A 24,177-nucleotide genomic window follows, 5' to 3' on the forward strand; every position below is an offset into this window, starting at 1 on the left:
CTCATAAGAACACCAGCCAGCTCTTTCAACACACTTGAATGATACCCATCCATCCCTGTGGACTATATATGAGTTCAGATTGCTCAGGGGATCCCTGACTAAATTCTCTTCTGAGACTGATAGTAAGGATTATGTAGGGAATAGAATCTAAACTTCAGAAGACTTCAATTGGTTGCACTTAGTTGTGCAAGAGTCAAATGCATCCCTTGGAGTTCAATACTGTATCACTGAGATAGGCACCACTGTTTTTGTTTAGTGATGGATACTAAATGATCATTAAGCCAAAATGTAAATAATCATCTGCAAAGGAATAGTTGTCATTCACAATTTTTTCTCTAAATTAACTAAAAGGACATGGTGGTTCACTTCAAGTCTCTTCAGGAGATCTAAGGTTTACTTAAAAGGGTAGGTCTTGAGTTTGGTCTTCCAATATTGCAACAGAGAATGGCCTTGTAGAGGCAGAAGGAAATGTGCTTCTGGGGCATTGGAAATGTTCCTTGTGGATGAGGATGCTCCAAAGGGGAGCAGCAATGTGCGCTCTCTTCATGACTCTGAAGCACCAGTCCTGTAAGAACTGCTTCATTCTCCCGTCTTTCTCTACCCCTGTATAGTTTGAACATGGTATACTTTTCCCTGAAGTCTACATCATCAGTGTATAAGATTCAGCAAAAATTTTGAGAACAACATTAGTGTGGGTTAGCGCCATTTTTGGAGTAAAAACTCAAGACCAGTTTGCTTAAAATACTGATTATTATAGTCTTTGCTGTGTTACATTTTAGCAATACCCACAGGTATAGAAATAATATATACTTAAGGCAGACACAGAGAGATGATTTGTAATTCTTTGTAAATCTCATCTTTCTGAATTCAGCCGGTGCTTTCTGGATAGCAAGTGCAGAGGTAAAACTGCCTGCCTATGCTTTGAGTCAGACTAACAACTTCTGCTCTTGCAAAAATGATTTGCATTTTTAATCATCTGTTAGTTTGTGTCCTACTTATTAGGGCTTGTTGATGAATTTTTAAATTGAGAACATCTAGATAGGCAAATGAACCTCAAAGCAATTATAACACCTGAAAATTTATCGAAGTGTAGTGATATTTTTCAGTTATGGAAAGAAATTATTGGTAACTGTTGTTAAGCACTTGCAGTTTTCTACCATACAGGAACTTCATTCTCCCCTCAGTTTGTTAGCTGATGTAGTGACAAGCTGCGGAGAGATGACAGATTTAGCCAAGGATTTGGAGTCTGAACACCTGTGTAGTGTCATGCATTTAAAAATAGAATGTGACAGCAAAACACATCAACCCTCTAATGTCCAAATGGAAACCACAGGGGTTTTTCCTTCAACTTTTACGCAGAGAAATAGCTTTCAATCATCACTGTCCAAGTAAAAATACAAAACAAAAGCTGTTTTGTTGAAGTCCAAAATAAACAGGAATAAATAAGAATGGTAGGCACAGGTGCACCAAAAATATTCAGCAATCACCATTTCTTTCTTCTCGATGATGTTCTGATGGCCTGCATCTTTGAGGGTTGCAGATTATTAACGTTCAGTAGCAATTTTTTCAGGAAACACTTGCTGGCGGGTTAGAAGAAGACTGTTGACTAAAGCTACTTTGCATACCTTGACTTCTGTATGACTCATTCAACCCTTCAATGAAGCTATCAAAAGCAACCAAAACATTTTTTGTTTTGTATAATTTTCTCTATGAGAGAAAAAAGCATAAACCAAGGGCAGAAAGATAAAAACAGTCTTGCTTGATTACTGGGTTGGAAGCGCGAGTTATGCTCTCCTCTGGAGGAGCCTACGTCATTGACAGTGTTTGAAGGGAACATCTCTGCTTTCCATCTCCTTTAATAGTATCCTTGAAACGTTAATCAAAACTAAAGCATGTAATCTTTTTTTTTTTTTTTTTTTTTGTACAAAGGGAACTAGGTTTCCCAGTGTGTCTGAGACTCTAAGCCGGCTGCAGTCCTCGCCAGCCACCAGCATGCTCTGCTCTCCTCTAGGGCTGGGCACAATTATCAGTCAGCACTGTGGGCTGGCAATGAACCCAGTCCATCCCCCTTTTCCCATTACAGGGTGCTAACCTTCCAGCATGTGCTCTTGTTTCAGCAAAACCTTTGGTTTTGAAGGTTGTATATTTTTTCTTCATACTGGGTGCAATAATTTTGAAAAGGGTTTTTGGCCTCTTTTCTATTGCAATCCTATTAGTTGTGTTTAAAAGGACATTTATGCAGTGTTTTGGGACAAGGGGTTTATGTGAGTGTGTGATGGGGAATTAAGGAAGGTCCCCATTTAGCTATTCTGTGCTCTCATTTATGTGTATGAGAAAGACAGAAATCTACTTTAAAATCAGATAAGAATTAGCATTTTGGATGATAAAATCTATCACACATGAATGGGTTGCTTCTTAAAATCAATGAAATAAATTAGACTCCATGTTTAGGAGCATCTGGCACCCTTAAAACCTAGTTCATATAATGATATCTTTGTTTATTAAAAAGAATTATGTAACAATACGGTTGATTTATTTCAAGATGATTGGCTTAGGAACTTAATTGGACTATGCAGTACACCAGAGCAAGAAAAAATAATTTAATTAGCTCATTCATTTGTGGATGGCTGGAAGCACTGTGCATCATGCTCAGCTTCTTTAAAGGTGTGCAGCCATTTCATCCTGCAAGGAACTGAACCTTTTCAACTTCCACAGAAACTGTCTTCACACTTACAGGACCACAGAAACCAGCAAGAAGTTTCCCTTGAATACAAAGAGCACTCCATGACTCCTTGCAGGCAAAGGAACCTTCCTGGAGAAATAGCAAGACAAAAATGTGCCTTGAAGAATAAAACTTGTTTTCCCCCACTGTGGTCTCTCTTTTCCCTTGAGCTGAAACTCCCACCTTCCAACTCCCAACTACTATTAACACACCAGAAAATTAGCATGCTGTATCCAAGTTTTATATTAATCCTGGTGCAAAGTTTTATTTCCTCTATTTCCAGGATGACTACTTATACATGAAAACCATGCACTTGCAACACCGTTTGACTGCTTTACGAGGTTACCACCTCTCAGCTGAGACAGAACAGTAGTATTTTTTTTATTATTATTATTGGTGAACCTCTTAGTAACACAAAAGTAATGGAATTACTGGAGAAGGCCCTGAGAGACCTTATAGTGGCCTTCCAGTACTTCGAGGGGGTCTACAAGGAAGATGGGGAGGGACTCTTTATCAGGGGGTGTAGGGATAGGATGAGGGGTAATGGTTTTAAACTAAAAAAGGGTAGATTTAGATGAGATATAAGGAAGAAATTCTTTCCTGTGAGGGTGGTGAGACACTGGCACAGGTTGCCCAGAGAAGCTGTGGCTGCCCCCTCCCTGGAAGGGTTCAGGGCCAGGTTGGACGGGGCTTGGGGCAACCTGGGCTAGTGGAAGGTATCCCTGCCCATGGCAGGGGGGCTGGAACGAGATGATCTTTAAGGTCCCTTTCAACCCAAACCATTCTATGATTATTTATTGAAATGTGTTCAAATTACTTAATATCCAAATAATAATTTCAGAGTAGCATTTGAGGGTAGTTCAAATAACTTTCAAGATCTCTCCACTTTAAGTCAGTTCCAAACGCAGATTGTTGTGTCAGCCAAGAGACTGCTGTCTTGGGGGCAAATTTCACTTAAGTGGAGTTAATCACATCAGCATAAGTTGTTTCTATACTCTAGTTTTACACCAATTTAAATAAAATTAGAGGTTTGGGTGTTGATTTCTCTTGTGTTGTTAACTTAAGATACTCTGAGTCCCAGATGATTTCTTTTTCCATTTCTATAACTGAATGCCAAACTCCCCATTTCTCTTCCACCCCTCCAAAGCACACAGAAAACAAGACAAAAACCTAAAATAAAATCAGAGTAAGGATTTGACTTAAAACATAAAAGAAATAGGGCTGAAATTCCATACTTATCGCACCCTGTTGTACCTAGATACTGCTGCACATCTGGTATGTGAGATAATGCACTGTTTAGAGACTGTGCTACGAACACAGAAAATTGGAAATGAGTTTCAAGTCTTAACGCTACATTTCTTTACTACTGGGAGCAAGTAAGGCCCTGTTTGTCACTCTTTTTGTAGGTTGTGTGGTTTGATTCCCTCTGTTTGTTTGCTTCGTAAATAATATAGGCATGAAGGAAATCAGAAAAGGAATGGTTCTGTAACAAATATTTTGTGCTGCATAACTGAGGAGTTTTTATAAATTCCTAGGCTGTATACCAAGGTTTAATTTTAACATTAGCCACAGCAAAAAAAAAGAGATACTTGGTTGAAGCCATGGCTGGAGCAATAAAAAGCACATGTACAATAAAAAGCACATGTATCTTTTTCATTCATTTATCATGTAATATAAATAATTAAAACCCAAGACAGTGGTTAGCCATTCTTGACCTGCAACAGAGTATATTCTCTCCAGGCTACCTGGTGTTATAATTCAATTTTGTCACGATCACACATACCAGTTATTTGCATGAGTCTAGCCTGTAGCTATCAGACAGGAGAAGTTAAATCTGCAGCCAACATGCTTTCAAGTTACTTCTTACTGAAACTCATGGATGGCTGCATGGGTCTGACTTCTGGTAGGGAATGTTTTCCTGATACAGCCATACAAAACGCAAGATCTTTATAACAAAAAAATGACCCAGGTATAGTACATTTAGCTTTGGACTTAATGTACAGGAAATCAAGTATGTCTCTAAATGTAGAACATCAGACTTTATCTGACCTTTTATACTCACATTCTTCCAAATTAAATGCTTTCTCTTGGTTATGTGTGTGCTTGCCTGAATGCCTGTTCACCAGTAGTGGGAAAGGAGAGGGCTTCCATGACAAGCCAGGACACAGAAGAGGAGACTGGCTGTCTTTAATGCAAAGCCTGTTATTAGTGACGTGCTCCCAACGTCCAGCACCAGGCAGGATGGCACTGGGGAGGAGTACAATGAACAGGGAAGCTGTTGGTGCATGGCCGACTCCCTGTTCCTGAATCCAGACCTGAGTGGGAGCAGCTCTCATACCTTGAGAGGAGAGGAACAGTGGTGGGAACATCACAGTCTGGCTACGAGGCCAGGAAAGCAGCATCCCAAACCAGAGAGAGGAGCAACCCTCCAACCTGTGCTACGTTTATCCTGTGTAGTGGCTATGAAGACAAGGGGAGAAAAAGCAGCTAAATGAAGCATGCTGTTGGCACCCTGGAGAAAACATCTCCTGAGTATTGAACAGCAATGAAGTGCACATCAAAATTGTTTAGACATTTTGATCCATATTCAGCTATCAGAATTTTGGCTGAAATTCAGCTGAGCCCTAAGCAAAGTCAAACACAAGCCACATACATCTTATCTACACTAATGAGGTGTTACCCTTTGCTGACTGGAAGGAGATCTGCCAAGATTGTCTTTTCTAGAGCATGATTTGGAAATACCAACTCTCTGTTCAGTGAAAAGTAATGTATTCAAGCTTCTTGTTCTCTGAATGTAGGTGATAACAATCCTTGTTTCTCACTGCGAGTCCAGCCATCCTGCTCTCCTTCATGAATGACTTGTGGATGAAAGAAGCTGCTACGCCTTGAACAGGAGCTGGAAGGTTCCCTGCCTCAACCCCAACCAAGATGAACAGGGAAACCAGATTTATTCACAAGTTTCTGAACCAAAATCCATAGCACACTAACATGCATATACTTTGCCTAATTTGATGGTCATGCCTGGTCCAGATTAAGTTTGTACCGGTGGGTGATCCAGGCACACAGGGAACTGGCATGGGGCTGTGCTCCCTTCATCCTTATCCCTGCAGCATTGTGGGCATGTAGGACAGACAAACAAGCCCTTCCTGAAATGGTTCATCACAAGCCACTGGCACTTTCATAGACATAACAAGTTATAATGTTATTTGATGTAACACAGTTTATTGGCCTGATCATGGAGAACTCAGAGATTTGTAAAATCACATTTTTATTACTGATTCAGTCATGCACATACATATTTATAGACTTTAGAAAACCTTTGTAATCGATCACATAGGGCAGCACATTCAATTTTAATACAAGGGATTGCTTCCTGTCCCTGTAGGACCACATTTTGTATCCACAGGAGGCAGTTTAAGACATTTACAACAGAGTTGCTTCTTTGTCTGTCATATGCTTATTACCAGCTTTGGTCTAGGCAGCAGTTACATTTAGATTTGTTTCCTTCTTTGATCTCCACAATCTGTATGAAAACACACATTAGACACAAGAAGGAATGTGTGACTTTTTAAGCCTGACTTCACTTACACAACATCAGTCCTTGTACTATCTGTTTATCAGCTCACATCTCACATGTCTTGCTTTAAAAAGTTGTTTTTCCTAACCCAAATTTGTTTGGGTTTTGAGATTACTCATGCCACTTGTTAATGTTCAGTCCCAAACCCATTCATAAATTGTGGTTAGGCTTCTTATACAGACTTAGAATTTGGCTATTTAATGAAAAAGACCTTATTTCATATTAAACCTTTTCAGACAGTGTGTGAATTAAGCAGCGACCTGTAAGTCTTAGTTGCAATTATGGATTCTTCCAAACTGGCTCGTTCTGCTTTTTAAAAAGTAGTGAGAACTAATTACTGCAGAGTGGCTATTTTCAGAGTAAATCTTAAATTAGCAAACTCCATTTTAGAAGCAAATTCATTATCTGCCAGGGAGCTCAAGACTATGGTCAACTGAAAAAGAAAAATCCCAAAAAAGGTTTCAACACCAAAGTGCAAAAGGAACGCTTTGGTTTTGTTGTCATGCGTGGTCAAGTCCAGCAGCAGGGTAGAGAGACAAAGGGGTTCTTAACAGAGGAATGTGGATAATGTAGACATTATCTAAAGTTTTTGGGGAAAAAATGTCTGCTGTGAGTGAAGACAAACAAGTCAACAGAGCTGAGATTTCTCATTAAATGCTTATCTGAATTGATCTCATTTTCAGGCCGTTTGAGGTTTTGCAGTCAAAGGTTTGGGGTCCAGCTGGCTATTGCAGCACATTTATCCACTGATATTTGCATTCCAATTTGCATGATTTGTGCTAACATAGAAAAGACTTTTTAAGGTTATGCTTTTATACAGACTTTTCTCTAAAACACCTTTAGTATGCATCTGAAAAGAACACTTCCTACTGTCTTGTTTCAAGGATTGTACATTTTCTAGGGTATACGTTTTAGACGTGTGTGCCTTAAAAGCAATGTGCTAGAGTCCCATTTCCCCTGCCCCCAGTCCTCCTGCAAGTGATTTATCTGCCTTTAGTGCTTGTTTCACCAACTGCAAGCACCCTGCTAGTACAGTTCTTTTATACAACCTGAAAATGTTATTCTTTATATGCCAATTGAAATACATCAAATGCATCGTGGGATGAGACCAAATTAATACTTGGGGTTATGTGCACAGTAATTCACAGCAAAAGAAAGATTGAAAGATGTAAAGATGCAGTGAATGTATTCCCCTTTTGTTTGATACAGATACGGCATATGTGGAGCAAATAGGTTTGAAATTATATTTTTATATGCAAATGACAGCAATTTGTATTAACTCCTATTGTGCTAGAATGTAACATTTTCATCTGATGTAAGCCTTTCTTTCTTCAGATCCTCTTTCTGTTCTTACAGAGCATGTACAAAGATCTTAGATATGAAATATCTCGGTAAATTACTGGAAGGGAACAAGCCAGGCACATGTTGTGACATTCTTCCAGTTGAACTAGATATCAAACTCATCTTTTCTCCTGTTTCTAAACCCAAGTCATGGATTTATTATATCAGGACAAATCTAACTAACTTCTAATTAAGCTCTGTTAAAACTTACATGGTGACTGGATTTCAAATTTGGACTTTGTAATTTTTAAAGTGTCTCAAACCTATCATTTTATTTTGGAATTAACATTTCTTGTACCTACTGCTGGTCTTGAATAGAACTAATTGTGGTTTGTTTGTCTGTTTCCTTTAAAAATTAATCAAAAACCACCAAGTGTTTATATTGATCAATAGCTAAAAAAAATCTAAGGACAGTGTTTCTATTTTAGAAAGCTTTTAATTTATTAAAATTAAATAAAAGATTTGACCAACTAATCTCAAACTCTTCCCCAAATCTTCAAAGCACAAACAAATTCAGGCTGAAAGGAATTCTGGTTTTCCTCTTCTTGGGGACATAAAAGATGGTTGAATAAATTAACAGGGATTAAATTTGGGTTTCAATAGGACCTTACAGTATGAAGTCACTGTTACTATACCATTATCCAGTGCACAATGGCTGCAGGCGTGGCTGGCTGCTGCTAGTCAAAGGCTAATATTGTTTCACCTTAAAACTTAATAATAAGGCAGCTTCAGTCAATGATTTTCTCTTCTTTAAGAGAGTAATTCATTTAGGAAAGCAGCATGCATGCATGTGTGTAGGCAGCAATAAAATATCTCAAAGTGCCCCAATGTGCTACCTCATGCTAAGTGGTTTGAAAAGGAAAAAGATTTTAATTTAATTTAGAAAACTGCCATGGTCTTCCAAGCATACTGCAGGGAGGAGAGAAGCTGTGAGCCAGCACGCCACTGCTCCCCCGGCAGGCATGAGGACAGGCAGCTCCCAGCCCAACCCCAGCTTCCACACCTGGCTGCGTGCTGGGGAGGAAGACAAACCTCAGCCCTGCCTTCATCCTGAATCGGTGCGATGAAGTCGTCTCTGCCGGAGCAGGTGGGGAAAGGCAGCAAGAAGAGGCTGCTTGGTACCCCCCAGCAAGGGAAGGATGTTCGGCACAGTCCTGTGAAGGCTACACACCCCTGTGCTAGCCAGGCTTTTCCCAAAGGGCCTCCACTTTGTTGAAAAGATGTAAGTGGAGGAGCTTCTGCCCAGCGTGTGACCCTCACATCTCCCTGCCGTGCTTCTGGAGCAGCCTCGGCCCTGGCGTTTGTACCCCAGACCTCCCCAGACAGCCTAACCCGCAACACCTAGCATTTCTTGTTGAGCAGTAAGTCACCTTTTTCCTCTGTGTTGGTAGCAATCCAATGTACTTTTGTAATTCCCACATGTTTCTATCATAAAGCTTTTAAGCAAAAATATATTTTCTTAGGGACATGCCAAGAATGTACGAGCAGCTCTGTTTGCAGCCGCTTGGTTCTGACTGCCCCCCTCCCGATGCGTTAACAAAAGCGTGCACGGGAAGTAGGATTTCCAGGAAGGAACACCATGCTTGAAGTAAACAAAGAAATGTTTTTTCTGGAAGAAAGCTTTGAACTTGAGATTACTAGTCATTCCTCTCCATCCCTGCCCAGCTGATGGACGCTTGGATACATCCACACATGTTCTTCAAACAGCAGGAGGATTCAGGAGGAATCACTAAGAGTCACTGAATAGCCCCAGGTAACAGGTTCTTTAGCAGAGGGGTATTGCCCAGTGACTTGGGGTGACTACAGCTTTCCCAAGACGTCGGCACAGAAAGCACTTGTGGCAGCTCTTTTCAACTGGGAGCTTTGCTGAGCTCTGTGGTGTCCCTAAACTGTGCTTAAAGCGCAGTGTGACAGTGATGCAAGTTGTGCTCATCCAGGGCCATGAGCTCTCCATGGGGACCACCTCGAGCCACTTGGCACCACACAGCACGGCAGCCACACAGCATGTCCTACCGTCCCTCCCGCAGGACCCTGTCTGAGCCAGGAGTGGTGCCAGGAAAATACCTCCATTTTTTTTATTGTTTCAACTGAGCATTTCCTTCCTAACCCGACAGAGAGTTATGCACCCTCTGACAAGATGCACTGAACAGTGAGAGCTGAGATAAAGTTCAGAAACTTGGAATTTGTTTCAGCTCACCCTCCCCTCGCTACACTTGTCTCCCATTAAAGGCAGCAGAGTTTGCAAGCACACAGTATCTTCCAGGAATGGGCTCTTTATCTCCATCACGTCAGTGACAGGTTGTTAGGAAATGCAGCCTGCAGTGAAGCAACACAAAAATCTTATGCCTTATTTAAATAATGGTGTTCATTGCCTATTAAAATGTAACTTCTTGCTTTAAAATAGGATTAATTAAAATGTACAAGAATGCAATTCGGTTACATTTTATGCTTCAGCCCCGTGCATACTTTTCATAACTCATTCCCAGAAGTAATATTCAGGGCAGCATGGCATTCTCAGTTCTGCCATTAAAACCACAAATGACTATGAAACCTGTTCTTTTCAAAAACTTGGCTCAAGTATTGCCATTGTTAGATTTTTCATAACATATTACTTTGGTCATTACTGTTTTGCAAGATAATTGTATCAGTGATCTAACTTTTGACAGTATCCGAGGTGGCTGAAAATAGTTTGCTGCGGCACCTTTGTCTTTTAAAGGCCATTTGGGGCTTGTTATTTTAATCCTTGTGCAGCCTGATTTATCACTTCAAACATCTGTCAGCTGTGCTTTGTCTTGAAATTGATAGTGATAGTGTTACTGATTTTTCAACAGCAGCTGTTAGAGGTTCATTAGTTAGACTCTCAAAGGGAGTAGATAACTGTAATATTTTTCTTTGTTAATCATCTCTTACCGTTGTAATAATACAGAGCTTGAAATCTGCTAGAAATGCACAGCTTCTCTCTGTTTCTAACTTGTCAGAAGCATCCTTTTATTCATTTAATCTGGCTCAATTATTAAAACTCTCTCCTTCATAATGCAGTAAAAAATTGAATAATGGCACATGAGTAGGAAGATAGAAAAATCAGCCTTTGCTGTGTCGTACTTAGCGTGGAGGGAGGTCACTCAGGGTCTGAGTTCGCATCCAAATATGAATCAACTCCAAAGAGAAGATTAAGGGCTGTTCTGTAATTGATTTTTAATTTAAAATTTACAAGGCATACAAAACCTTGATGACAACTTCGGTAAAATCAGGTCCATTTCTAACAGATACAGCAGTTTTCTGTTAATGCATTTTCCCTACCACATAAAATAGTCTTAGTGGTTAACTATGATTCTTAAAACATTTCCCCCAAAAAATCCTTGCAAGCCTGCCTCTAGCTGAGTGCCACAGCGACTCCTGCGAGGAGCTTCGAGGGACCTGAGCATCTGTGAACATTCCTGCAGTTGAGAGCATATCAGTGCTACCGCTGGTTCAATCGACAATGCTCACCAACAGATAATTACAGTTTGAAATTAGTATTTTAATGAACTGATCTCGGCAAATGTAAAGTGAAATCTCCCAGGCATTAAAGAAATAAGCAGAAGGGAAAATTATTAACTGTAAAGTTCAACAGACTGGTGGTCAGCAGGTGCTGTCTTGGCAAAGGAGTTGAGTGTTCCCGTGTCCATTTGTGGTAAGAGGAGGCTTTTTCAGGTTTTGGCCCTGCAAGTTGCTGCTGTTCTTAGGGACCTGGTTTAGTGGGGGACTTGGCAGTGTTAGGTTTATGGTTAGACTTGATGATCTGAAAGATCTTTTCCAACCTCAGTGGTTCTATGATTCTAAGATAAGCATGTGTCTGCAAGTGGCAAGGTGACTTCAGTGGAGATTGAAAACATCTGGGACATCTCACAAGCTTTCCAGGTGAATAGGAATGTCTTCTAAAAATAACTAAATGCCAGATCTTCCTCCAAAAAGCACAAGTCTCAGTCCCATAGACAATACATGTGTCCGTAACACCAGTGAAGCTCATTGCAAAATAGATTGCAAGAGTGCAGCCTGAATTTCAAGGAAATGTGACTCAAAAAGCACCTGAAAAACAGTTCCTTTTTATATAGTGTCAGAGCATGAATTGTGTTTTCTTCTTAGAGGTGGACAGGTGCCTTGATGTGGTGTGTATCAGGCACCATGGTCATGCCAGGTCTGGGGAGAGGGTTGTGTTGAGAGCAGAAACAAAGAGCTGGAGGTACCTGCTCGAAGACCCCCACCAAAAGAAATGTCCCCCACGCCACAGCCTTGCCATGTGCTTGGACGGCCAGAAGACACAGGCTATCACCAAACAGGACCCCACACACTCAGCTTAGGTTTCATCTTCTCCCAGTTACCAGGGTTAGAAACTGTTCTTGAAATAAATGTACATTGATTTTTGAAGTCAGAGTTTCAGCTTTTAGCCATCTATCTTCAGAAGCCCTTCAGAAGTCCCACCCAGCTAGATTATTACATTAGTATGTCGTAGACTCGATGACCTTTTATTTTATTTGCTGAAGGGACGGTCGATCTCTAACACAATTCAAGACACTGTATAGTCAGTCAGGTGGGTCACTGACCCACTCCACAACAGCATTTCCTTGTCTGTCCTGTTATCAACCAAAAATTCTTCTACAACCTTTAATAGATTTTGTATATATATGTATATATATATAATTAAGTTTTCTCTATCTAACATGACTGAATGAGATATTTTTGTACAGGACTTTTTTCAGATCTTTCACAGTGTGGTTTACATTTATATTACTTTTCCACCCTTCAAGAAGAGCTGGATGCCTCGTACATGGTAAACAGAAAAAGTACTTAGTAATATCAGACAAAATTATGAGTCGTTCCTCTACAAACATACAAATAAGATACCTATTTTATATCTCAAAGATGTCTATTTTAGATTTAGGGGAAAAAAACCAAACAAGTAGAAAGAGGTGAAGTCTTCAAGAACAGAACTGGTGCATGTTTTTTGGCAAGAAACATTCCTCAGAACAAATTTTCTGTTCTCTCAGCAAAAAGGTAGATCAATTCAATGCATGGATATAATTTGAAAGCTATCTACACTCTAAGCAATTTATCCAATTGAGGCTGGAGGGAACACTTCAGATAACCTAAAACTACTCGTCAGGCTTGTGGGAAAGATAGCACATACTTTCCACAAATACATTTTCGAAAAAGGAAAGCTTTGCAGGCTTTGTTTTTAATTTTCCCTCTTTTTTCTTCTGCTTCTTCTTCCTCCCAGTTTTGTTTCTTTACTGGAGTGCTGTTTTAGTAAAATACTATTTTGCTTTTCACACAAATTGGAGAATTTTAAAGTGGGTTTTTTTCTGTAAAATATGATACTGAGTTTGAAGTATCTGTTTTGTTTAAAAATATGCAATGAAATCATATCCTGAACTAGAACTTCTCCCAACATAGCCCTTCATTTTAGATTTGTATTTTTGTCTGGGGGTTATTTGGATGTTATCATCTCATATTCTCATTAAAGAAAAGATTTTTACGTGTTACCTTGCCTAGCCTTTAGGTGTATACAGATGTAGATAGAGATCTTTTTCTCTCAGATCTTTTGAGGAAAAATGGCAAAGCACCTTTCAGCGGTGTGCTGTGAACCACACTTCATTAGCTTCCCGCACGCCTGCCGTGAGAGCAGAAGAGGAACTTGCCATATTATAGGGTGGAAAAATAGTGCTGAGTCGCACACTGGCTTTCATTTTTCCAATTTATGTTTTCTGACTTACCTCCTGTGACAGTCTGAAACTCCTGAAAGGCAAAAGGCTAAAAAGTGAGAGAAAGCTTCAGGCTGTCGTGTCGCTTTCAGGTATTTAAGTGTTTACCAGTATTAGTTGACTTTCAGGCAATGATATGTCAGAGAGTATTAATATTCACAATTAATATATTGATATAGAGTTTTTGTCTGCCATTCCTCATTTTCTTTCAGTCACTTTCCTACTGCGCTGCTCGGACGCTTTCCCAGCAACACTGAAGAGCGATGGCTTTGGAGCCATCACCAGTCACTGATAGGAGGATGCGGTACAGCGGCGATCGCTTCCCTTCTGTCGGCAGGGATGCTTGTACAGCATTCCTCTGCAGGGGATGAATTTCTTTGTAGGATTCTTTACAAGCAGAAAATTTAATGGGCTGCAAGGTTCGATCATGAAGGCTTTTTTTTTTTCTGCTGAAGCAGCTTGTCATTTTAGTTTTAACTACAGAAGACAGGACAAAATTGTTAAAGCAATCCAATTATATTAGCTATTGAACAGGGGATTTCTGTCCACCTTTCCCGAGTGAAAGAAAGTAGCAATAGCTGTATGAGCCTTTAAAACTTTCCAAATTGCAACCTCGCTAACATGACTGGGGGATTTTGAGAAGTCTGGATACTCTGCCACCAGCGCTTCTGACAATCCACTCCCTGCTCTGCAGTTTCCTCCCCATAAAGGATACCTTTGCTGAAATCAGCATGGTGAACCCCATAGTCCCTCTTTATGATCTGTTTTCAAATGAGACAGAAATCAAGCAGGTGAACCCTGAATTTCTAACTTCATTTTGTCTTTGCGCAGGAGTATTTCAAACAGTCTCTCATCGCCCACAGGAGAGAGAAAGCCAGTCACAATAGCTAGCTGGTATTTATTTATTTACAGTTTAGCAAGGGAGAGGTTGTACGAGCGTAGGAAAGCATTTCGGGTGCCTGGAGAGCAAGAGCATCCTCAGTTACAAGGTTCAGCCTCTTTTCTGAATATTCACATCCCATCACCTCCATTAGCATGGCTAAATGGTGGCAGCAATTTCTGTGGAGTCTGCATTTACATTGAGAAATAATTAATTCCCAGCTTTTGACAATTGTATAACAAAACTGGAGTTGCTCAACTAATCAAACCAACAGACAGGACCTTCAGGAACATTCAGGTCCCGCTTTTGCTGGTGTGCTGTTCGCACCTCTCCTTTCTTCCAGGCTGCAAACTGCAAACGCTGCTTCCAGAGCTACACAGGACACAAAGACCCCGCTCTCAACCTCCAGTTGAGAAGTCTTTTGTCATTTTTATTGGGTTTTTTTTTTTAAGTTTGACAAAAGTAAATCCCCGCTCACTCTGTTCCTCCCCACCAGCTCAGTGCTCAGAGGATTATATACAACATGAATGGCTCACGGCGTCCTCATGGGTCAGACCGGACTGCCACGCAGGTAGTTAGCATCACCAGGACCTGGGGAGCACCACCGGCAGCCCCCTGGGCTGGCTGCCCATCAGCCACCCACCAGGAAGGAGACTGTCTCCCTGAGCACCTCGGGATCTCTGCATCATACCCTGCATCATCAACTGCACCGTAACCATGGCAGAAGAGTTCAGCTCAGGAAGTAAAGCAAGCAGCCAAATATGTGGCCATGCTTTAACAGCCCCTTCATCTCAAATATTTCAAGTCATTTTTGTACTTTCTTCACAACCAAAATAAAATACAGAAGTTAGTTGTATTTCTTGGGAGCTTTCTTGTTATTTTCCCAGTATGAAAGCCACATACCCTGCTGTCAGGCCCTCAGGTATTCACATACACTTTTTAACTTACAACTCCTCTATACTTATCGAATTTAAAATACACCTTCTGAGAAAAAACACAAACTCCAAACCGTGGCAGGATGTTACATGCTGCCTACAAAGCAGAGTACACACTCAATTTTCACTTGCTGCAGCTACTGTTGTCTAATTCACGTTGGCACAGCGGCTAGGTGGCTGGGAGCTGCAGCTGATTGCAAAGTCAGGAGGAGGAGGAATCAGTGCAAATTTCAGGACCTGTCTGGAAATGAAAGAGTTTTGATTCAGTGCAGAGCAACTCCTTGTTTCTTGGGGCAGGCTGACCTGCACAATTTTGTTTTCTCAAGGGAAATCCAAAAGCTTCCCAGCATAATTTTGGGGAGAAGGGATAAAAAGTCAGAAATTTCCAAACAAAAACCTGAGCATGGGTTTGGGCAGCTGAAGATGGAGGCATCTTTAAGGATTTTTCTGTGTGGTAGCCTAAGTTGTTAGTTCACAGCTTTCATTCCTAGCAAAAACTGCAGTGTATATGAAAGTTAATTCACCTTACAATTATGAAAGCACACGGGCTTATAACATCTTGAAAAATAAGGCTGTAACTAGATGAAACAAACATGGCTTTTTTATACAGTCCTGCTGAAAGAAGATGTTGCTTAATTCCTGAATTCCTTGAAGCATTCCTGACAGCAATCACATCTGCTGCCATAAAACCCATCATGGCCTCTGCCTTTGGGAAAAACATGTTTAATAATCAGTAAAGTTCAAGCTCAGCTTGTTGTGATGAAGTATTAGAACTCGTCATCATTTTCTTGCAAAAAAAAAAAAAAAAGAAAAGACTATAATGGAACACAATTTTATGTTTTTCCATTTAATTGATGATGGGCTGAGTTTTTATTAATCTTTCTGGGCTCCAGTGTAAGGTGCTGAAAAAGCTAATATGAGATCATTGTATCTGGTTAATGTGTGTGCTTTGCAAAATTGATAAGGCCTGTCAAGACATAAATTATTTAAAATTTGATAAATGTGTTGAAATCATTGAATTTCCAAACAGACAAAGCAGAGCTATTTCTCTTCTCCCCCTGCCCCCCCCAACCTGAGGTTTTTGTGCTCAGTAATGCTGCGTTATCCTTGCAGCACACAGCTTGGAAGACACTGAAATTAGCAGGAGGAAGCCAGAGAAGTATCCTGTGCTGCTGCAGTGGTGACACGACTATAAACCCATGAGATACAGCCTCAGGGGTGGAAGTAGCAGAGTGAAGAGACCACTGGAAGCCTCTCCCAGTATGAGTTTTTCACTGGTGAAACTGGGGACAGGAGGAGTACCACCTCCCTCCTACCACCCCTCCCTGTCCACCAGTGGGATCAAAAGCTCACGGCAGCACCAGTGAGTTGCCAAATGGTGCTTCAGAGCTGTTTATCCCAGCAGACCTATTTATTTCAACTAATTGCTGAGAGTTTTTAAATGATTCCTGGCAGGGGTGAAGCTATAGAAATGATTGCTGGTGATTGATGAGTAACCTGGAGAAAATTCCCAAAGCATCAAACCGATTAACTCTTGCACTGCTAGACCTGCTTTTATTTAGTGCCTTGCCCCCAGAGAAAGGCATGGGAGCAAGTTCCAGATGAACCCAAATTTATTTGGGCAAATAGAGAAAAAAAAGCATTTATTGATACCAGTGTCTCATCAACACAGGCTCATTTCTCAGAAATAGTTCATGGGGAATGTCATTTAACGCTGTGCTGCTCTACCATGGTCAGGATCATTCATGGAAGGGAAAGGTTTTGAAGAGCAATCACCATCTTTCAGAGAAGTGCACAGGAAGAACCAATGGTTTGAAGTTTAAAAGTCCATAAATATAAACTGCATCATACTTTGGTTTGAGCTGTTCTTGTGGTTAACGTAGCAAAAGAAAACAGCAAGGCATGTTGTGGATTCTGTACATCTCGATGGGTCCAAGATTATGTTTCTTACTGGAAAGTATCTACAGTCTAATAGGAATTTTAGGGTAACTGGGTGACATTTTACAGCCTCTGTAATATGGAAAAAGATTAGGTGATTTTTTCTGTTTGAAAATTGATGGTTTGGAGGAAATGGGAAAATGCAGGTGCAGCAGAGGAGAACTACAGCAATAGCCATCTATTTAAATGTATACATTAACGTCCCTAAGCTAGTATTTTTCAAATACCCTACGAGCAATATTTTCCACTATAGAGAAGCATTATAGTGAAATGGGAAGATGCTGAGGAAGTAATTTTTTTCCAGCATGTGCTGCATTCTTTTAGTATAGATTTTTTTATTTCCCGGAAATTGCTAACCAACGTGAATAAACAGCTGAACAAAGAGCGTCAGCCCATCCTTGCTAATAGCAAAAAGCTGTCATCAAGCGAAGGGCCTTGGCGATGTATAGAGGAAAACGAAGCATTAGAGTTCGGTTCTCTTATGCTGCAGAAAGCTTTATTCAAAATAGAAAAAAAAATCTGCATACGCACAAAAAAGGTTTTACATTAAAAAAGCACAAATATTATTCACATTTCTGAACAATGCACCCTTATTCCTGCTCCTGTGCTGGGCATTGAGCAGAACCAGGCGGTTCTTTGTTAGACACCTTTTTACTGAATATTTGCAAAACACAACAAATGTACTACCCAGAGCTTGCAAAGCCCCCTTCCCTGCAACCAACTGAGCCTCTGTCAACCTCTGAATCTCTTTCCTGTAATGAAGTCAGTGAAACAAGACAGCAGTAGGATGAAGCAGAGTCAGGAATTAAGGCTGCACAAGATAGGAGAGTCCTACAGTCTGAGAACTATTTAAAAGAGGAGGAAAAAACTACTCAGGTTAAGTGTAAGGTACAACATTCAACAGTGGCTAGTGATTGCTATCTGGTCCTTAAACAGGAACATCACATCCTTATGATTCAACATATTGATGATTTCGTGTTCCCATATTATGAAAGGTGTTTCATTGCCACATGAAATTGTCTACGGCACTGTAGCTCTGGGGACATGTTTCGTTATCTTATGAGTACACCTCATTCGGTGTAACACATGGATAATTAAAAGTAGTAGTAGTTTAGCATGATGCAACTTTGCAATTCCACCGTCGTGGTTTTGAAATAACTGTGCCCTAATACCTTATCGATGTGACAAACCCACCTGGTTTTAGCATGCATTAATGTTTCCCACCCTTCAGCCATCCTGAACCTTATACCTACATATTTCTTCTTTTTATATCAGAGCCTTCTGAAAAAAGCAGTTCAGAAAGCAATGCTCTGCTATCTCATTTGGAGTGAGAGCCCCCTGAAGAGACATACATTGAGTATTACCAGTAACACATGACTCAATGCCCTCTAGATCTCTTCATAAAAGGAGAGGGGAGAAAAGCTAAAGAGCCATTGCACGGATTTCAATAAACATTGCAAAAAGAAAAGTAGCCCAGAAGGACAATTGTGTGTGTTTCTGTGCCCTTGCCAGAGGACACTCAGAGCTGGGTGCGGACACAAGCGAAGTTAGAACCTCCTGTGAACCAAGCAGCTTTGTTTCTATGTATTTCTCCTTAAAATTTCTGACCGCAGTTCCCTCTGGCTCAGTTGCTAACAGCAATACCAACTATAGGTGCCCACAGCTTTGAGTGGTCATTAGCATTTTAAGTAGCAGATCATTCAGCCATGCAAACACAGAGGAAAGTTTCCGGTATTTCAGCACTGCCAGCACCCTGGTCTCAGCTGGAATCTAGAAATGCAGCAGGAAAGCCTCCTTTTTGTGCTTCTAAAGGCCTCAGGTCAGTTTTGGGGTGAAGGATGGGTGAACGTGTGCATCAGTTCTTGTTTCATCTGAACAGAGTCACTTGTCCGCAGCAGGGGAGTTATTTCCCTGGCAGTGGGGTTGGCCAGCTGTTCTCAGCATCACCCGGCTGATTTTGAGCTTGTGAGCAGGCTTAAAAATGGCTGAAGAACCATGCATAAACATGACATTGCTTCACCAGGAGCCTTCCATCACAGCGGAAACGACGCTTCCCCCAGCATCGTTATGACAGTGCTATTTGTGCTGGTACAGATAAGCATCTGTCACTGTTTCCATTAGAATCTCCTATTTTCCTGGGTTCATAGCTCAGCCATAAAAAAAACGCAGTGTAGGCGCAGAAAGTTGACATACAAGGTCTCAGGCTGAGAGTGATCATTGTGGCTTTTTTTTTCCCTCTCTTTCGAATCCGACAAAGAAGATAACGTATTTCTGCAGACACACCTGACCACTACATTTCGATCCAGCCATAGATTTATTTAGCAATAGTGATGGCCGCCTTTCAACATTCAGGTTGTGGACGTTGCCATGATGGCTGCCTTTCAACATACCATCTTAATTGCTGCGTTAGGAATGAGCAGGAACAACACGCGATAAGTGGGTTTGGGCTCTGGTTTGGAGCCTGTTGCTAGAGAACAGGCCCCAGTGAAGATCAAGGAAGGGGTTTGGAGTTTCCCATCCTTGCCAGAAGATGAAATGAAAAATTGAAGATTATAGAAATAACGATTTATTATTATAGAAACTGTATACTGCGAGGAACTAACGGCGTAGAAGACCCCTTTGGGATCAGTAGCAGAGGGAAAAGCAAGCCCAGCATTGCAGTTCCCCCCGGGAGACAGGCAGCACAGAATCCCACCCCATGCGTTAGCACCAGCCAGCGACTGCAGACAGCGGCACACGCTTGGTGTTTTGGGTGCTTTAGGCAAACTTCCACCCCGTCATCTTGCTGTGGTTGCCCTCTGGGTAATCAAAACCCCACCCTGTGCAGCAGTAATGCTGGGAGCCCACCACCCAGACCCTGGCATGCAAGATGGACGATGAAGCAAGAGCAGCACTTTGCCAGGAGGAAGAGGCAGCAGCAGCTTTTCACTGGAGATGAGGGCAGCACAACTCTGTTCTTTCTTCCTGCCATTTGAAGCGCCTTTTCATTCTGTTCACACATTTTGTGAGAATAATTGCAGCTGAAAGCTTTTCTTTGTACATTAGGATGATGGTATAATACAGTCCTGAAGAGAACAAACCCTGAAAACACATACTCCAAAACTTACATTCAAGCTTTAAAGGACATAAAAAGTTAGATGATCATTTCTAGCCTGTTGAATCAGGGATCCTGCTTCTGACCTCTCGAGCATATGCTTGAGTTCTGCAAATTGGAAATCTGCTATTTACTGAGACCTGCATGTATGACTGTGAACTCTAACACCGCTCTGTCGCTACCAGAAGTAGTTATTTGCTTTCCGACTGCAAACAATTTTGCATTAGATTTGCTTGGCCTAGTCACGTTTCTGAAAAATGATGAGAGGTGCCGTATGGCTGGGGTTGCTCAGCACTTCTTGAAGGTTAGGCCTTGCTAAATAACAGGCAGCTTAACAACTGCAACCAACACACCCAAATATATGGTTATTTTTGCGATGTGTCTCAAACTAAGAGCACAAATGGGCATGCTAAGTTTGGAAAAAATGGAAAGGGCAAGACTAGAAAAGACAAATATATAATAAACATTTTAGTATGCAACACCAGAAACAGCTGAATAAGACAGGATTTTAAGCCTAAACTAGTTGGGAGGTTAAGTGGGGAGAAAAACAAAGGGGAATGGAAAATTCTGTGTTTCTATTTCACTCCATCTTTTAGCAGAGGTGCCACTGTGCTGTTCAGGTTTTCCATCATCCTTAGGCATACTTCTATCTAACAAATTTGTGAGCAAAGACTGTCTGCCTGCTCTCACACATCGCAGCCCTTGACCTGTCCAGAGATTTATCCATTTGTCCCAGTGGGTGGCTGCTGTTGAGTTTTTTGCATCTTCTGTAAGTTATTCTGAGTAAAATCCTTGAGTTTTCATGGGGCAGCAGAAATTACTGATTACAGTAGCCCCTGTGACTGGGCTGGTTCAGACCCTCTGGGTGTAAAAATAAATATTAATGGCTCCTTTTGTATCTTGACAGTTTTATTTTCAGACTTTACATTTACAATTCTTTCTTTCTGTTTTGAAACAGGTACTTTGCGACATTAATCAAGTTGTACAAGCCGCAGACGTGCTGGACTGGGAAGACAAGGATGCTGCAGAGACACTGGTTGACAACGTGGTCCATTCCAGGATCATCAATCCTTTACGCCTGTTTGTTAAGCCATCCCCAGTACTGAAACATGGCCAGGTGTCCTACTCGGACAGCATAGAAAACTTTTGGGATTGGTTGTCCAACATCACGGAGGTTCAGGAATCTCTTGCACGAACTAAACGCAGACCTATAGTAAAAACTGGGAAATTCAAGAAGATGTTTGGATGGGGTGACTTCCACTCTAACATCAAAACTGTTAAGCTGAACCTCCTGATCACAGGGAAAATCGTCGATCACGGCAATGGGACCTTCAGTGTTTATTTCCGACATAACTCCACAGGTCTGGGAAATGTTTCTGTAAGCCTGGTGCCACCTTCCAAGGTGGTCGAGTTTGAATCGTCTCCACAGTCAACACTGGAGACCAAGGAATCCAAGTCCTTCAATTGCCGAATTGAGTACGAAAAAACAGACCGCGCGAAAAAAACTGCCTTGTGCAATTTTGACCCCTCGAAGATCTGCTATCAAGAGCAGACCCAAAGCCATGTCTCCTGGTTGTGTTCCAAACCATTTAAAGTTATCTGCATTTACATTGCTTTTTACAGCGTAGATTACAAACTGGTGCAGAAGGTCTGTCCTGATTATAATTACCATAGTGAGACTCCGTACTTGTCCTCTGGCTGATACAACCGTGGGTAACTGTAAAGATACAGCATCAGTCATAAAAATAAGCATTTCCATTAACCTTTTGGAGAAGAATATGTTTTCCTATCAGGTTAAACAGTCTTTAAAAACTGTAGCTGTGTTTGTGCTGTATCGTAAATAATCCCAACTATTTATGTAACAACCATTTTCATTTGAGACCATTGCATTTTAGCTCTCTCGTCATTAATAAGGGAGCTACCAGGCAGACACATGACAAAAATCAAACAAAATTATGTCTGTAATGAAAATCGATCTTGAAAATCAGTTTTTTAAACTAGACTCGATGGCAAAGAGATTGTCTTTTACTTGAATTGGACAGCACTTAGCAGGATCCTATTTCTCATTGGGAACTTTAGATGACAATATAAAGAACAAATGATGAAGCAGACTCCCAGCTGCTTATATACAAAATCCAAATAAACAGCTCTCCCACTAATTTCATAAAGAATGTTACGCACACTGGGCTCAAGAAATCAAGTCCAAATACTACAAGAAAGTGCTATTTCTAGGGGGGAAAAAAAAAAAAAGGAAAAAAAGGAAAGGCATCTGCATTTCTATGAGTTGTAGTAGTTGTACGTATTCATTGAAGTGAAGAGTGAGTAGTTCTTCCTTCAGACTTCTTACCCGTGGATATGCAAGGATGTAATTAGACATTAATGAGCTTTAGTTTATTAGACCCACCAGGTGTGCAGGTTTGGTGTGCATTTCTTCCTTCTGTGGTCACCATTGGTTTTGATTCTTCTCAAACATTTACATATACACCAGTACTAGTTTTTCAGCGATAGAAAATATATGTACCTCGGAAAAAGATAATCTCTGTTGAAGTCTGAAAATGGTAACGGGCTGGCTTCCACGTAAAGGAAGCAATTATTTTGCTATCTAGCCCTCTTAGCACTGTACTGCAGCAGGAAAATACACCACAGTGAAGGACAATACTTGAACAACAACAAGCTTTCTGCTTCACGGCACCCAGTTGTCTTCCTTACTACTGCGTTGCATACCTTAAGTCAAAATATAAGCAATGACAAATGAAGAGAACGACAAAAATCTATGCATCTTTACCTCATAAAGCAGATTTCAAAGAATTGCTATTAATATAAAAATATGCCAGACTTTCCCCTAGCACAGAATAGCATCACCGCACCGCAGTTGGTTCCACGAAAGGAGGGTCTGGCCGTGGTTTTGCTCAGCAGGACAGAGGTTGCTCCCGCTGCAGTCGATCGCGGTGAGCTCCAGCCACGCGACCTCAAGCATCAGCCCCTGCACTTTCCCTGGCTATTGATTTTGCTGCTGCTGCCAATTTGCTGTCGTAGTTCTTTGCGACAGTTCGACGGCCCAGGTCCCATGGAAGAAGCTGGCTGAGGAAGCGCTTTTTATTGCTCCAATCAAACTTACGTGCGGGGTCCAAGAAGTAACATACAGCTTAAATAAAGTACTACCAAAATACTCTGTTCAAGTGGTGTGGACTCAGACAAACGACTATGACAGCTCAGAAAGACACACTCATGAGATTAATTCCGATTTCCTTGGTAAAGTCTCATACAAAAATTTATTCTGTTAAAAATAGTCTACACGTAACTGGCTGATTTGTTTTTCTCTTTAGGTGACAAATTTAAATGTGTTGCTTAGTTTGATCAATAATCTAAATGTTTTCCTTCATCTTATTTCATACAGTCTCTCCTGGTCTAAATGATGTTTTTTAGTTTGTCTATTACTGTTGATTCCAACAAGATGGTCTACTTTGTATTCTGTATAGCGTGTCCTCGTTCTGGCTGTATATAAGCTTGGATTTATTGCTATGAGTTCGGTGGTTGGTGCTTTTGTAACTTAGCTGTAAGCCATGATTTTATTGCCATGTATTTTTACTCAGCACTGTAGGCAATTAAAAAAACCCCTACATGCTATTTATTGTAGAGGATGTGGAAATCATGTATGTATATACACTTAAATATGTGTACATATACAGAATATACGTGTACATGTATTTGTATGTAAATAAAGAGAGTTTGCTAAATCTGGCACTTGCTTGTGGCTTTTTTTTTTTTTTTAAATGTTGTATATATAAAGACACAAAGAAAAACTAAGGCACTGCAACACATCCCTGAATGTTTTTCCCCAGCTGGAATTTGCTTTTCTAGGAGATATTTAAGTATGCGCTGCAGTGAACTCTGCTGCAAGCCTAGGCAGAATAGGTTCAATATCATTTTGTGATATTTGAGAAATGAA

At 40.8% G+C, this 24,177-nt stretch overlaps 1 protein-coding gene across 1 annotated transcript in view; it reads left to right on the forward strand.

Annotated features, from left to right (window-relative positions):
• Positions 1 to 23,972, forward strand: part of NXPH2 (neurexophilin 2) — a 41,007-nt gene extending 17,035 nt beyond the window's left edge. Inside the window, exon 2 of the mRNA XM_074828547.1 lies at positions 21,187 to 23,972. Coding sequence (XP_074684648.1) covers positions 21,187 to 21,930 — 744 coding nt within the window. The 3' untranslated portion in view covers positions 21,931 to 23,972. The remainder of the gene's footprint in view (positions 1 to 21,186) is intronic.
• Positions 23,973 to 24,177: the final 205 nt, after the last annotated feature.

This window comes from Strix aluco, chromosome 6 (genome assembly GCF_031877795.1).
Source record: "Strix aluco isolate bStrAlu1 chromosome 6, bStrAlu1.hap1, whole genome shotgun sequence".
Lineage (NCBI taxonomy): Eukaryota > Metazoa > Chordata > Aves > Strigiformes > Strigidae > Strix > Strix aluco.